Source organism: Typopeltis vanoorti, chromosome 25 (assembly GCF_054136105.1).
Source record: "Typopeltis vanoorti isolate ZY-2024b chromosome 25, IOZ_Tvanoo_1.0, whole genome shotgun sequence".
NCBI lineage: Eukaryota > Metazoa > Arthropoda > Arachnida > Uropygi > Thelyphonidae > Typopeltis > Typopeltis vanoorti.
Window position 1 is genome coordinate 22,078,147 of NC_143573.1, and position 16,088 is coordinate 22,094,234.

The 16,088-nt window shown below is 36.7% G+C and overlaps 1 protein-coding gene across 1 annotated transcript in view; it reads left to right on the forward strand.

Annotated features, from left to right (window-relative positions):
* LOC150092596 (phospholipid-transporting ATPase ABCA1-like) overlaps positions 1-16,088 on the forward strand; it is a 982,930-nt gene that overhangs the window by 816,131 nt on the left and 150,711 nt on the right. Inside the window, exon 42 of the mRNA XM_090414749.1 lies at positions 3,535-3,704. Within this exon, the coding sequence (XP_090270875.1) occupies positions 3,535-3,704 (170 nt within the window). The remainder of the gene's footprint in view (positions 1-3,534; positions 3,705-16,088) is intronic.

Sequence of the window (16,088 nt, forward strand, 5' to 3'; positions counted from 1 at the left end):
GGCTTCTTAGGTTGATAGTATGGATCTTTAATTCTAGTGATGTTGAGTTGTGGTGTGTTTTCAGATTTGTTCCAGTAGCTGACGTTTCGCTGTTCACCTTGGTTCCCTGGCAAAAACAAAGGGGGCCTTGTTTAAACGGGCAATGTCCCAGCCGGCATGAAATTTTGTCACATTCTTCACATTCCTTTAAAGGCTATGTGGAGGTCTCCTCTCACTTATACAGCTTTGACCCTTAAGCACTCCAATTATTATGATGATTATTATTATTATTATTATTATTAAACTAAGACCCCATGGAGTCAAAGACTCATCTAGGAGTTCCCTTTGTCATACACACAGCTCATCATACCGTGCCTTAAACACGTTCAAATGCTCTGCAGACACGACACTCTCAGGCAAGGCATTCCAATCATTCACAACTCTCCATGCAAAAAAACAGCTTCTCACTCCCCTGCTCACATCCTCCTTATACAACTTCCTGGGATAACCTCTGATTATATCTCCCATGGTTTTCTGTAAAACCTCTCCAACATTGATCCTATAACAATCCCTTACTAACTTGTGGGTCTCTGTTATCATATCACCCCTCTTCTTAGTATCCATGAGATTCTATAAATTGCATCTTCTCAACCTTTCCTCTTAATCAACATTCCAGAGATCAGAAAGTACCTTAGTCAGTCACCTCTGGACCGTTTCCAACATCTCTTCATCATTTTGAAAATCAAGTCACCAAATCTGTGCACAATAGTCCATATATGTGGCTTAATCAAAGCCTTATACAATGGAACAAGAATCTCCTTACTTCTACAAGTCAGTGTCCCCTGCATTATTCCCAGAATTTGTTGTGTTGTCCTCACAATTTTGGCAATGTAGCTTCAAAATTTTAGATCCTTATCCACCATCACCCCAAGATCTATTATTTCCTCTACATCCAACAATATATCTCCACCAAGCGAAAAATTCTACATCCCATCTTTGTTTCCCAAATTTTAAGACCTTATATTTTGCAACACTACACTGAATTTCCATGCTCATTCACCCAATATATTCAAGTCTTCTTGTAAGGCCACAACATCTTCTCTACTCTTTGCATCATCTGCAAACAACTGAATATCTACATCCAAATCTTTGCCAATATCATTAACATACAGGTTAAACAGCAATGGCCCTAAAACAGTCCCTGAGGCACACCACTAGTGACTTTCCTCTTCCTGGATATTGCTCCCCCATAAACAACTTGCTGATAACTATCTGATAGCCAATCTCCGATCCAATGCACTAATTTAATATCCAACTCAATCCACTCTAGTTTGACTATCAACTTATCATTCAGTAATCTATCAAAAGCTTTTGCAAAATCTAACTGTACTACTATGTATCCCTAATTCCAGATTACTAAAACATGACCTCCCTTTAGCAAATCCATGCTGTTTATGAAAGATAATACCATTGTTGTCAACCAAATTCTGGATCTTAGTTCTCACCAGCTTGTCCAACAATCTAGCACAGCACCTGACACACAGATAGGCTTATAATTTGATGCTCGTGTTCAATCACTTCCCATATGAAGCGGCACAATCTTGCCCTTCTTTGGAACTCGACCCAGTGCAAGCATATTTAAAAAATATGTCAAGGGAGATGCCAACTCCCTGGCACATTCCTTCAGAATACATGGTGATATACTGTCAAGTTCCACAGCCTTATTAAAATCAGGTTTGATCAATTCCCTATACACCTCTTGCTCACTTACAGTCAATCTCTCCTCCCCATCATCAACTGCTCTCAATTTATCTATGATGTCACATTCACAACAATGAAAGACCTTTATGAACTGCTCATTAACTATCTCCACTATATCTTCTGCAGCAGTTGTCCTTTAACATGTTCTCCAATCAATGCCATCCTTCCATAATCATTCTTTTTTTTTGCTGGCTACATATCAAAAGAACTCCCTAGGATTCTTTTTTTTTTTTTTGCTTCATTAGCCAACTGCTGTTCAATCTTCACTTTTGCTAACTTTACCAACTAAGTCACCTGCCTTGCCTGGTGTTTGTAATCCTCATGAAATTGGTTATTACCATTTCTCTTATGCTTCTGCATAATGCATTTTTCCTCCATATCGCATGCTTAATCTCTTCATTCTTCCATTTCACACCTACCTTATTTAACCTTCTCACCCTTGGAATACATTTGAAAATTGCTTCTACTGGATAGTTCTTGAACTATGTGCCCCCTTTGATCTCTTTTCCAGCAAACTCCTCATTCCACTACACCTGCAAGCTGTCTCTTGAACTTCTCATAATTGTAGTTCCACATATACCCTTCTCTCACAGAGGTCCTCACACTGCTGGCAACAACTCAGGTAATTACTTCATGGTCACATTCACCAACTGTAGGGTCATTTGACACTTCATTTATAATTACATTCTCTGATGAAGTGATCAAATCCAATATCCTCAATCCTCATGTGCCCTCTGTTACATACTGTCTGAGGTAGTTGTCCCTCAAAAAAATTAAAAAACTAATTTTCTTTACTTCCATTTGATATCTCATCATCCCAGCCTATATTGCTATAATTAAAATCACCCCTTTATTTGCTTGACTAATTTGATTATACATTTCATAATCACTATCATCCACATTATCAGGTCTGTAACAATATCCAACTAAGTATTTCATTCCATTCACCTCTATCTCACACAATACTGCCTGAAAACCACTGGTACTATTTCTCTCTTATGTCTCTAGTTATGTCCATACAAAGTAGAGGTGTATAGGGAAAGATAGAGAGATATGATGATAGAGAAAGACATAACTCTTTCTCTATCATCAATAGCACTCCCTCTCCCTTTTTACTCTTTCTATCCTCATGAAACACATCATAACCCTTCCATCTCTATTCCTGTCAGGATGTCATTGTCATTCAACCATGTCTCACTTATTCCAACAATTCTTGGGTGAACAGACTCAATTAATGCAACCATTTCATTTGCTTTGTTTCTTACAAATGCTATCATTTGTATACAAACACAGCAGCTTATTCCTGAATCTATAGCTAGTTCCACTGATACCACTTGTTTGATATGACTTCTCCATGCTTATCTTGAGTCATTTATTTTTCTCCTTATTCATATTTGAACCTTCTTCAAATCCAACTGTTTTCTCTTTATCCCAGGTCATCCCCTTCTCCTTTTATCTACATATGCATTCACATCCTCTTAGAGTATCTACCTTTTCATGCTGTTTCCTCTGTCCACCCTGAGCCTCCCCTTTTCCCTGTTTGAAATACACCACTACCTCTCTATTATAAATGCTACTTATAAATACACTGCTACTTCTATTATAAATGTCATTGCTCTATTTTCATTATATACTTTAAGGATGAAAAATCTGTTCAGACAATAGTGGTATTTTAATATTGGTATATTGAAACAATTTTTGCCTCTCTTTATGTGAGTTATAAATTTTGTAAGTGTTTAAAATGAAAACAGTAAGCATTTTTGAGTGACATATTTCTCCTTCCTCAATTTCCAGGTCTATCGACAAGGCCAAAATCCTGCAGTAAATCAGTTGTGTGTAGCCGTCCAACCAGGGGAATGTTTTGGTCTTCTTGGAGTAAATGGAGCTGGTAAAACAACTACATTTAAAATGTTAACAGGAAATACATCTATTACTAGTGGTAATGCCTACATTGCAGGGCATAGGTATGTCACTCCATTTATATGTTATGAAATGTGTTTGTTACAAGATTTTTAGAAATCTTTAATCTGAAAATTCATTATTTTAAAAGTTCGTAAAACAGTCCCACCTTAGAAATTATAAATTATTATTATTATTATTATTATTATTATTCAGGCCTCCATGGAGTCAAGAAACTCATCGTGGGAGGTCCTTCCTAGGAAACACAAAGCCTATCATACCACTCATTGACCGTTCTTGCTCTAACCACTCTATCAGGCAATGCATTCCATGGTTTTGCCACCCTCCACACAAAGAAACCACTCCTCACCCTCTTGCTCACAGCTTCCTTTTGTACTTTCCAGGGATTGCCCCTTGTCATCGCTCCTTCCCTACTCTCATTTACTGAGATCTTGAAGTTCAAGAAAATATTTTCACTTTCTACAGATCCATACTTTCTCACTTCTCTTGTTCAATTTCTCCATTAACATATGGAGAAATTGAACATTGTTAAGAGTAATGAACCATCCTCGTAAAATTTACGTCGTAACCTCGTAAAATCCTTGTAACCGCACTGATTTTTGCACTATATAACATAGTGATTTTGTTGTGACAAGCTATAAATTACAAAAAATATGTAACCAACAATCAAGAACTTCACAAACTTTATGCAGCCATGCTAAACTATCAAAAATAACTGAAATTTTACTGAAATGCAAATTATATCAACTGTTCCATAAATAACACTTATGATGTAAATGAAAAGATCAAGGAATAAAGAAAGAAATGGAAAGACCATCTATTTAGGACTGAAAAAGAGGTGGATAGATATAGACCAAAGGGAGAGAGGAAGACAAGCTGCAAGATGGAAAGATGTTCCTATTAACATTTAAGTTAAGGTTAAGAATATGAAAACTTAATTTTTATATTCTTAATTTAATAAAGAATCTTAACTGGCTTCATTTGTCTTTGAAATTTACCTTTTTCAAAAGGTAAATTTCAAATTAAAATGATTGAAATTAATCATTTCAATTAAATAAGAAATTAACATCAATTAACTAAGAAAGTTAATATATTAACTTTCTTAGTAAGTTTATGAACTTAAGCCTACAAATAAATTACATTCATTTGTGGGCTGAGGTTTACACACTGTAAATAATTATTTATATACAATTAAAAAAGTGTGCTATAGTGATATGGTAACATATCATAATTTTGCCAACAACATTATCAGTGATCATATACAAAAAAAGAAACTAAACAGTTATGGCTGCTTCTATAAATATAAGTTTAGTATAAATTTAATTAGTTGCAAAAATTTATATTTCACTTCTTAGTTTGTTACTGTACGTAATTTCAGTTTTCCAAAATTTAGAAATGCCATGCTTTTGTTTTTATTTATTCTTATCTGTGCATATGAAACATTGAATACATATCATCCACCAGCACCATAGACAGCTCAAGGGTTAGATAAGGCAGAAACTCTGCTCTCAAATGAACTAGTGGTATTTCCGTTAACACTAGGCCTCGCCTTGTTAATTAACATTAACAAAAAGGCCTCATCAGAGTCTTTAAATAGTTTCATACTGGAATTCATTTTCTTCTATGTAAAATATATAGAAATATTTTTATGTGAATCCCATACACAAAAGGACATAAACATGCAGTATATTAGTATTAACATCATTGGTGGGCTAAGGGTAAGATGCTCTAAAAACCCTCTCTAGAGTTTAAAGGCAGAATTTTTGAATCCCACCATACATTTGGGTATCTGTCTTAAAGACAGATATCCATATGTATGGTAGGATTCAAACCCACAGCCTGTTGGTTGGAGAGTGGATATGCCATCCATTTGACAAACCAGGTAATGACTTAAAGAATGCAAAAAAAGTAAGCCCGAGTTCATTGAACTTTATAGATATTTCACCTGATTTTAAACTGATATCTTCAGAACTTGAAATAATAGCTGTATGTGTTGGTGCACCTGTGTATAATGTGTGTGTGTGTACAGGCACATCAATCAAGTATGTAGTAGACATGCAAGATCTAAAAAAAGAATTACACCTAAATTTCTAATGAGCATCCTCTGTGGCTTAAATCACTGCTTGTGATTCAAGTCTCATTATTATTATAAAGATAATATTATAAAATATAATAATATTATTATTATTATTATATTTTATAAGTCTTAGGACACCCTCCAGGGAGTCTTAGGACTCATTGAGGGAGGGCACCTACTCTACACCTCTCTCTCTCTCTCCACCAACTACAATGAACCACAACTACATCAATGCCATCTACCACTCATCATCACCACCATCAGTATTTTCACAGACAATCACAAACATCCATGCCCACAGCAGGATTCGAACCTGCAGCCTTTTGGCCAGAGAGCAGATATGCTAACTACTCAGTCAACAGATTATATTAATAACACAATAATATATTGTATAATAATAATAATATATTGTCATATTATTATAATAATTAATATTATAAAAATGTTTCCCTAATTTTGAATAACTTGATACTGTCATTGGTTAAGATTTGAAAATTGTTTTACAGCAGATGCTGAACCAAACTTTAGTCTTTCTGATTTGTTTCTGCTTCTATGAAGGAATGTAGTTTTCTTCCATCTAATAGTATCTATGTCCAATACAGGGATTTTATGAAAGTCTAGACTTTTCATACTAATTATTGACATGTATAAGTTTTATATACTTCGGTGTTGGATATTTACTGTTTTCTTCCAGTGATTTTTCTGCAGATTGTAATATGGGACTAGTGTGATCTGAAATAAGATGGTTTGCTTTTAGATCATTTGATATGTAGTTTAAAATTGACCTGAAGTTTATATTGGTGTGTAGTGTTTGACTTCTCCCCCCCCCCTTTTTTTTTGTTTTTTTAAGATCCTCAATCATATGGGATGAAAATAAATTTTTATGCAGTCAGTAAGACTTTGGATTTGTATGCAGGGGGGGGGTATCCATTTTCCAAAAAAAATGGTTGAGTTCAGTAGAGAGCTGATGAATGTTGTGAGAGCACTTGATTCTGGCCCTATTAGTGTTTGGCTGATAATATATTGTTGAGTGTGTTGATAACATGATGACCATTTGTAAAATACTGCCTATGAGTGTGGGGTTTGTATAAATTGAGAAAGTTACTATACCCATATAAAGATTATTATTTTATTATTATTTTGTGACACCTGTAAGGAGTCCAAAGACTCCTCGATGGAGGGTGCCTACTTTACAGCTCTCCGTTTCCATCGTCTACACCAATGTTTCCCATATTTTTCCTATGACAGAACACTTCACAAAAGAAAGACTAGGTTCGATTCCCATCGGTGACATGAGAGGAGCCTTTATCTGGTGACTAAAGGTGAGATAGCCGGTCTCACACAAAGGTAGGGTTTTTTTTCCTCCCGCATAACTAATCCGTGTGTGAGAACACATGGATTATGGTCAGAAATACTGCCCTTAGAGGATGCAGCAAGGAGTGGTGACCCAGCTGCATTAATTAGCTGCAGGCCCCCCTCAGTAAGAGGGGAGGAATCAAGCAATCACGGGGGGATGGATGCAAGCATATTTAAAGAAAAATTGCCCTTTAAAATGAGCGCAATTATTACATTTTCCCTAAGAGGTTAAGAGGAAAGGGTAAAACTGCAATCTTGACAGTGTGACGATGATAAGTATATTGTTGTAGGCACTCAAATTTACTTATGTGTGCTGGCTTTTTTATTTTTATTTATTTTTCATTTTTTTTAAATTTTTATTATTATTAAAATATACTACCAGGGAGTCAGTGACTCATCAAGTGAAACCACATGTTATTTGCACCAGCTGTTATTTGTACCTTTTGTTGACTTCATTCACATGATGTGAATCACAACCTCCAAAGGCAACCCATTCTAATCACACATTACTCTATGAGAGAAAAATCTAGCTCCCATCCCTTTCTTCACTACATTCATTTTCAACTTCCATGGATGCCCTCTCATCCTCTCCCCACTATTTGTAAAATGAAAATTTCCAGAAGTTTGTAAGTCTTAATCATGTTATCCCTCATTTTCCTGTTTGCCAGCGACTTGCATTCCACAAATTTTTAATTGGTCTTCATAATCTGTATTCCACAATCCTGATATCATCCTTAACTTTCCTTTGGTCTCTCTCTCTCTCTCTCTCTCCCCCCCCTACTGTATCAGCATTATTACGGAAACCAGGAGACCAGATCTGTGCACAGTAGTCCAAGCAAGATCATATGGTGGATCAAGGTCTTATAAAGAGACAAAATTATTTCCTTATCTTTACATATCAAGGTTCGTTTCAACATTGCAATTATCCTCTAACCCTCTCTCTTCACTGTATCAGCATCATTACGGAAACCAGAAGACCAGACCTGCACACAGTAATCCAAGCAGGATCGTATGGCCAGCCTGGCTGGCAGAGTGGTTATCATATCTGCTCTGCAGCCAAAAAGGCTGCAGGTTCGAATCCCTCTGTGGGCATGGATGTTTGTGATTGTTGGTGTAGTTGCAGTCAGCTGTGGATGAGTGGTGGAGACAGAGCTGTAGAGCAGGTGCTCTCCCTCGATGAGTTGTTGGACTCCCTGGATGTGTCGTGTAATAATAATGGTTGATCAAGGCCTTATAAAGAGACAAAATTACTTCCTTATCCTTACATATCAAGATTTGTTTCAATATTGCAATTATCCTCTAAGTTACATTTGCAATCTTTGTTACATGTCCCTTTAATTTCAACTGCCTATGTACTAAAACTCTTTATGCACTTTAGTGCATAACTTTATATTTACTAACACTGAACTGATAGCCATTTTCACATGTCTACAATTTGCATGTCAGTTTCATTCTTGATTAAAGTGCTTATCTTTGGTCCATCAGCAAACTGTATGACCTGCCATATCCTCCCCGGTGTCATTAATGTAAAGTTTGAATAGAAATGGACCAAAGATTGATCCCTGTGATACACCACTGGTCCCCTTGAATCTTGCAAGATCTTATGCACACTAATATTTTATAATTTTTTAATGGAGACTATGTATTCTGTCAATAGCCTTAGCAAAGTCGAAAAGTATCATAATATATATTCCCATTCTCTAACTCAACAGCAGTATTATTACAAAATGTGAACAAGGTACTCAAACATTATGTTCCCTTAGTAAACCCACACGTTCATTGTAAAGTATAGATTCTCTATCAACTCAGCTCTGTATGCAAGCTCTTGCCAACTTTTCCAGAATCTCATCCCAACTTAAGGAAATATCAATATGTCAATAGTTAGACACATCAGTCTCTGCACCATCCTTGTGCAAAGGAATTATCATACATTCTTTCCACTCTTGTGGAATCTTTCCTGTCCTGAGACACAAATTATATAGGCTGTTAAGAAGAAACCGATTCTGCTGAACACGTTTTTTAGCATCTGTGGTAATGTCCTATCAGCTCCTATTGCCAAATTCATAATCAGTTTGAGCAACAGCTCTAGTACCTCCTCCTCATACACCTGAGGTTCTTTATATAGTGAAGAGGTAGCAGTGAGTTCAGTGTTGCATAATACCAGGTTATAACAAAATGGGTCCTCATTAGTTGAACAATCTCTTCTACATCTCACATGCATATGATCTGAATTCAGCAGAATTATTCTTTCATGCTCATTCTTTCTTTACTTGCAGAATAACAAAGAATTATTTTTTGTTTTCTTTGGTTTTTAGAGTTAGTTCCTTTCATACTCAGACTTGGCTTCAGTACAACAGTTACAACTCTTCTGGTCTTCTGCTTATAATTTTCATAACTAACAGCATCATTATGCAAATGTTATTCCTTCCATATCATCTTTTTCTTAAGAAAATCTTACTTAATAAGAGTATACATTCATTTCTCTCCTACCTTATTTATTCTTTGAACACCAGGGACACTCATTCCAATACTGCATCATTTAAGTATTTTTTAAATGTTTCTCATGCACTGACAATATCCTTCCTAGTAAATGATACCATGGGATAGAACCTAGCATACTCCTCAGTTGGTAATAATTTCCAATTCTCCTCAGAAAGGAAACAAGGCCTTATTCTTGCTCTAAAGGAGGAGGAGGAGTGGGCCAATTTGCCTCAAGAATTCCTGAATCACTTGGTGTTAAGCTTGCTATGATGTTGTGAGAGTTAGGACTATGAACTGCCCATTAAAAATCTCAACTATATCCTCCCACAATAGTTGTCCTTATACCATTTTCTCTAATCAATGGCATCCTACCATAATCTTTTTTTTTTTCTGACTACATATCGAAAAAAAACCCTATAGCATTTTTTTTGCTTCATTAGCTAACCACATCTTATACTGAACTCTTACTTCCCTTACCAACTGAGTAACCTTCCTTGCCTATTCTTTGTATTCCTCATGGACATTTATTACCACTCCTCCTAATATGCTTCCATAGTGCCTTTTTTTGTCTGTAATGCATGCTTAATCTCTTCATTCATCCATTTCACCTACCTTATTTAACCTTCTGACCTTTTGAATACATTTAGACATTGCTTCTACTAGATGCTGTGGTTGTTTTTGTTGTTGTTGAGGGTCCATTTCACACAGTCAAAAATACATATTTAAAAATCCATCCTAAGGGATGGAATTTTAAGTATGTATTTTTGACTGTAGATTTGTGTGTGTATTCATGGGCCAGTTTGCCTGTTCTGAAGTACGAAAAACCTGAATTTCTGGGAGATAAAACCCTCTACCTCCTGGCTAACTCATCTTTAGTCGAAAAAGACCAGATAAAGGTTCCTCACATTATAGATGGAAATTGAACCCAGGTCTTTCCGACCAAAGGGTTTGTCCATACTGACTGAGCTACAATGGCTCTGCTTCTACTAGATGATTCTTGAATATCGCCGAAGCACTGATCTCTTTTCCATCCAACTTCTTATGCCATGCTACAGCTGCAAGCTGTCTCCTGAACTTCTCACAATCACCAGCCTTGTAGTTCCACATACCCCTTCCTCACAGAAGTCCTCATATGGTTGACAACCACCCAGGTAATCACTTCATGGTCATTTTCACCAATTGGAGGAAGATTTGACACATAATTTATAATAACATCCTCTAATGAGATGATCAAATATAATACCCTCAATCCTCATGTGTCCTCTGTTACATAATGCCTGGGGTAGTTGTCCCTGAAACACTCGAGAAACTCATTTTTTTACTTCCAGTTGATGTCTCGTTATCTCAACCTATATTGCCTTAATTAAAATCACCCATAAAATCACCCTTTTCCCATTTACTTGGCTAATTTGCTTATACATTTCCTGGTCACTACACTCCACATTACCAGGCCTATAGCAGCATCCAATGAAATATTTCATTCTATTCACCTCTATCTCACACCATGCTGCCTCAAAACCATTACTACTATTTCCCCTTGCATCTCTACCTTGTATGGATATAACTCTTTTTCTATCATCAATAGCACTTTACCTCTCTTATTATCCTTTCTATCTTCCTGAATTATATCATACCCTTCCATTTCTATTCCTGTCAGAATTTTATGTTCATTGAACCATATCTCACTTGTTTCAACAATTTTTGCGTGAACAACCTCAATCAATGCAACCATTTCATTTCCCTTGTTTCTGATATTTCTCACATTCATATACAAACATAGAAGCTCATTCCTGGATCTATAACAACTTTCACCGATAACACTTATTATATGTGACTTCTCCAAACTTTCCTTGAGCCATTTCTTTTTCTCCGTAATCATCTCAGAACCCTCTTCAAATCCAACATTTTTCCCTACATCCCTGGTCATCCTCTTCTCTTTTTGTCTAAACATGCATTCACATCCTCTTGTTGCATGAACCTTTCTTACACTCTGTTTGTTTCTCTATCCACCCTGAGTCTCCCTGTTTCCCTGTTCATTTTGCCCACTTGTTTTCTCTCTCTCTCTCTCTCTGCAGTCATGCTGCCCACTTCTTTGTTCATAAGCTCCACTTCAGTCTTTCATTGCTTACTCTTCCGTTCTGTCACATCACTTCTTACTTGCTCAGATTCTTTCTCTGCACTCATTACTCTCCCTTCCAGCAGCAGCAGTCTCTCCAAATGACTCACAGCAAAACCATGCAAATGCAGTCCATCACGTATCACACTATTATCTTTTTATCCTTCTCAAACCTCCTTATATCTAATTTTCCATTTTCCATGTTCCATTGACATTGACAAGCAATGTCAATGGAAGATGGAAAACACACTGCCAGATGGTTTAAATAAATTGGCAGTGTGTCCTTTGTTCACACTGCCAATTTATTTAAACCATCTGGCAGAAAATTTGCATCACTTTTATCAAGTATTGCCTTCCCCAGTTTAGCATCATCAGCAAACAATCAAATATCCCCCCCCCCCGTCCTCTAGAGATACTTCGTACATAAAAAAGACTGATGAGAACACATCCTAAAGAGGGGAAGAATACCCCTGGATAGCTGTAGCTACATTACTCAAGACCCTAATAATTGCCTTCATGAATGTTATAGATGCAGATGAAGGAATGCATGTTCTACCCCAAACAGTTACATAATACCAGGGGCTTACCAAATTCCTCAATAATAACAACTTGCCATATCATAAATTTGCTGTAAACAGTAAAATAAATCTCCAATTTTTACTATGAGGAATAACAGAGTCTATTTTCACAGAGAAATTACAATCGATATTCAAAACAAAGGCTTCAACATTAACATTAACATTAAACATCAATAAGAGCAACATACATACACGTATGATCTTCAAACAGTCTGTGACCTGGTTATAAAAACATCATCCTGGAAAAAGTCACCACCACACCATGTCATCGATGCTAAAGGTTTGGCCATGCTCAACTTTGTTGCAATGCTGATTATCAATGTGTGAAATGTGGAGACAAGCATGCAATGGAACTTATGTGGTTTTGCCAGAATATCAATGATATCAAGCACCTACAGCAGAAACATGAACCTTTCTGTTTCTGTCTAGAAGACATGTATTTAAAACCCGGTGAGTAATTTATCTTCAGGAATATCATTCTTGTTCACAAGGATAGAACTGGAGATGATCCTGCTCATGGTGAAGTAGCTACAGACACTCGCATTCCTTTCCATCATGCTCAGCTTAATACTGTTCTGGAAGCAGTTGCAATTCGCCTATCAGTGGGGTTTCTTATCACAGTATGCTGAATATATTTACCACCAGGTTTTGAATTAAATGAAACAGAACTCAATAATCTCATAATGCAACTACCTCAGCCCATACTCCTAATGGGTGACTTTAATGGACTTATAATAACAATCTGTGCCAACATGAATAGACGAGGTCATATCATTGAGTGAATGCTCAACAACCATGACCTCTCCCTTATTAATAATAGTGTAAATACCTTCTTTCATGCGACTACCTGATCTTATATCTGCTCCCCTGCCATTTTTACACTGCTCACATGGGATATGTTGATGAAAACATATATGGAAGCAATCATTTTCTGCTTATCAGCACTATGTCTTCATAGGAATCATGTCCTCCTAAATGGATCCTCATGTGAAAATTTACCAGGCTGACTGGAATACATTTTCCCATCTTGCAAAATTTAATACTGAAGCAGCAAAACACCTATTAATGAATCAGTGATGTATGTCACCAATTTTATTGCATGATGCAGCCACTGCAGTAATTCCAAAAATTTCCACTCTATCCAAAGCCTTGGTGGAACCAAGAGTGCCAAGCAGCCAAAACAAAACAAACAAAAATAAAAGATAGCACATGGGATATATTTCATAGAAATCCTACCACACAAACTTAATAGCATTTAAATGTGCTCGGGTCAAAGCACATTATGTGAGGCATTATAGTCAAAAACAATCCTGGATTAAATTTACGTCATTGATTAATCAAACAACCAGTGCAAGCACAGTGTAGGATAAAATCCGGAAGATACAAAGTAGATACAGAACACACGTTGTCTCCCTTGGAACGTATGGATGTATTGTTGCTGATCCCAAAGCTATTGCAGACACTCTGGGAGAAAACTTTGCTATGATCTCTGCAACTATTTCCTAACCTCCTGATTTTTTAATTTTGAATGAACAACAAGAGAAATGGCAGCTAAGCTTTTTTACCAAGGTGATTGAGCTATGCAATCAGCCATTTGTTAAAGAGGAACTAAAAAGAGCACTTCTCCTCTCTCTCTCTCTCACTCACCCTAGTGCATTTTGCCCTGATAAATCAATTATGAGATGATAGAACCCCTACTATCATCTTCTATGAATCTCCTCCTCCTCTTACTATACAACAGAATATTTGCAGAGGAAGAGTTTCTGGACTCTTGGCATAAATCAATTGTCATTTATGTCCCAAAGCCAGGCAAAGATCCAGCCTTGGCTGGATCTTTGCCTGGCTTTTATCAACCCATTGCTGTGACTAGCTGTCTTTGTAAGGTCTTGGAAAAAATTGGAACTTAGAGCAACAAACTTCTTTCCGACACACAATGTAGCTTTTGTAGACACCAATCAACTTAGGACCATTGGTCCATTTAGGAACATGTATAAGTGATACTTTTCTGAAATGAGAACATATGATTTCAGTGTTCTTTGACATGGAAAAAGCCTATGGCACAGCCTGGAGATATGGCATCTTAAAAGACCTTTTTAATCTTGATCTGAGGGGATACTTCCTGTTTTATTAAGAACTTTCTATCCAGTCGTGTGTTCTAAATCCAAGTGGGAAACATGTTATCTCAGCCATATCATCAAGGAGAGGAGGTTCATCAAGGCTCTGTCTTAAGTGTAATCATATGATCCTCTTCATTATTAAAGTGAACTCAGTTACTGAGTTTACTTTAATAGCTTCCTCCCACAGTAGGCAATTGCCTTTATGCTGATGATTTCCCAATTTACTGTCACTCCTGCAATGTGAGGGTTCATTAAAAGACAACTTCAACAAGCAATTGATCGTGTCTCTTCATGAGCTCTTTGTCATAGTTTCAGGTTATCTGCGAAAAAAAAAGCATCCAAAAATGCACTCTTCACCCTAATCCTGATTTATTAAAGAGACAATATCTATTATCCCCATATTTCCAGAGGCAAATTTCAGGGACTCATCTTTAATAGAAAGCTAACTTTCTTTACACACATTTGTCATCTTTGGGATAAGTGCAAAAAAGCATTGATCATCTTCTGCACACTATCCTCTACTGAATAGAGTGCTGATCGATGTTCCTTGCTCCACATTTATTGTGCACTTGTATGTTTAAAGTTTGATTATGGGTTCCAGGTTTACAGTTCTGCAAGGAAGAGCACGTTCTGGTGGTTGGGCCCAATCCATCATCAGGGTATCTGTTTAGCAGTTGGTTCTTTTTGCACATCACCTGTTTAAAGCCTTTATGTTTAATCAAATGAACCCCCTCTATCACTTAGATGAAAACACTTGTCTCTTAATTATGTTCTAAAAATAAAGTTCCTTTCAGATCATCCTACATGGACTAGTCTCTTTTCTCTACATTTGGAAGTCCTGTATCATACATGGCAGACTGCCTTCCATCCTTTTTTGTCATGCCGATAGCTTCCATAGTCTCCTTAATGTGCATTACACATTAAGGAGACTATTGAATCTAACATTACCAAACAAAACAGCATCCTTCCATTGCAGGCTTGCATCCCATTCTGCAACCTTTGTCAACTGTAGAAATCTCACACATCCTTATCTTTCTACCTTCAATTGTTCAATGCACACAGAACAGTGCACTTTGATTTCTTGCCCATCTATACTGATGTGCTGCTGCATTACAATCTCCAACCAGATCCTACTTGATTGCAGTAACTGCAAAGCAGAGTTGCATTCCATTCAGCTTGCACTTGTGCATATCAAAGAAAACTTGTACCAAAAGTGCATGTATAATTTATTCAAACTCTTTGAGTTCTTCACAGGCTATCTCCTCTCCAACATATAATCTACATCCAGTGCTTGGTGATGTCTTCAACTTTTCTACAAAATAAAGATTCTTAATTTTGATGTTCGGTTGTGTTGGATTCTCAGCCACATCTGAATTAAGGGAAATGACACTACAGATGTGGCTGCTAAATCAGCTCATACTTTTTCGACATACTGCTTGACAGTCTCTAATACTGGTTATAAAATCAAAGTTAATTGCCCAATGGCAGTATTCCTGGCAAGAAGTACTGATGAACAAATTGCATGAGATTAAGCCTGAAATTAAACACTGGCAGTCTAGTCAGCTGAGGAACAGAAGAGATGAAGTCGTTGAGTTATCAGGGCTGGTGGGTCATCAGCCCTCATTACTGAGGGCTGATGACCCACCTATGTTTGGAAAATGCAACACCCATCTTTACATGAGAGAAAATTTATTACCATTATT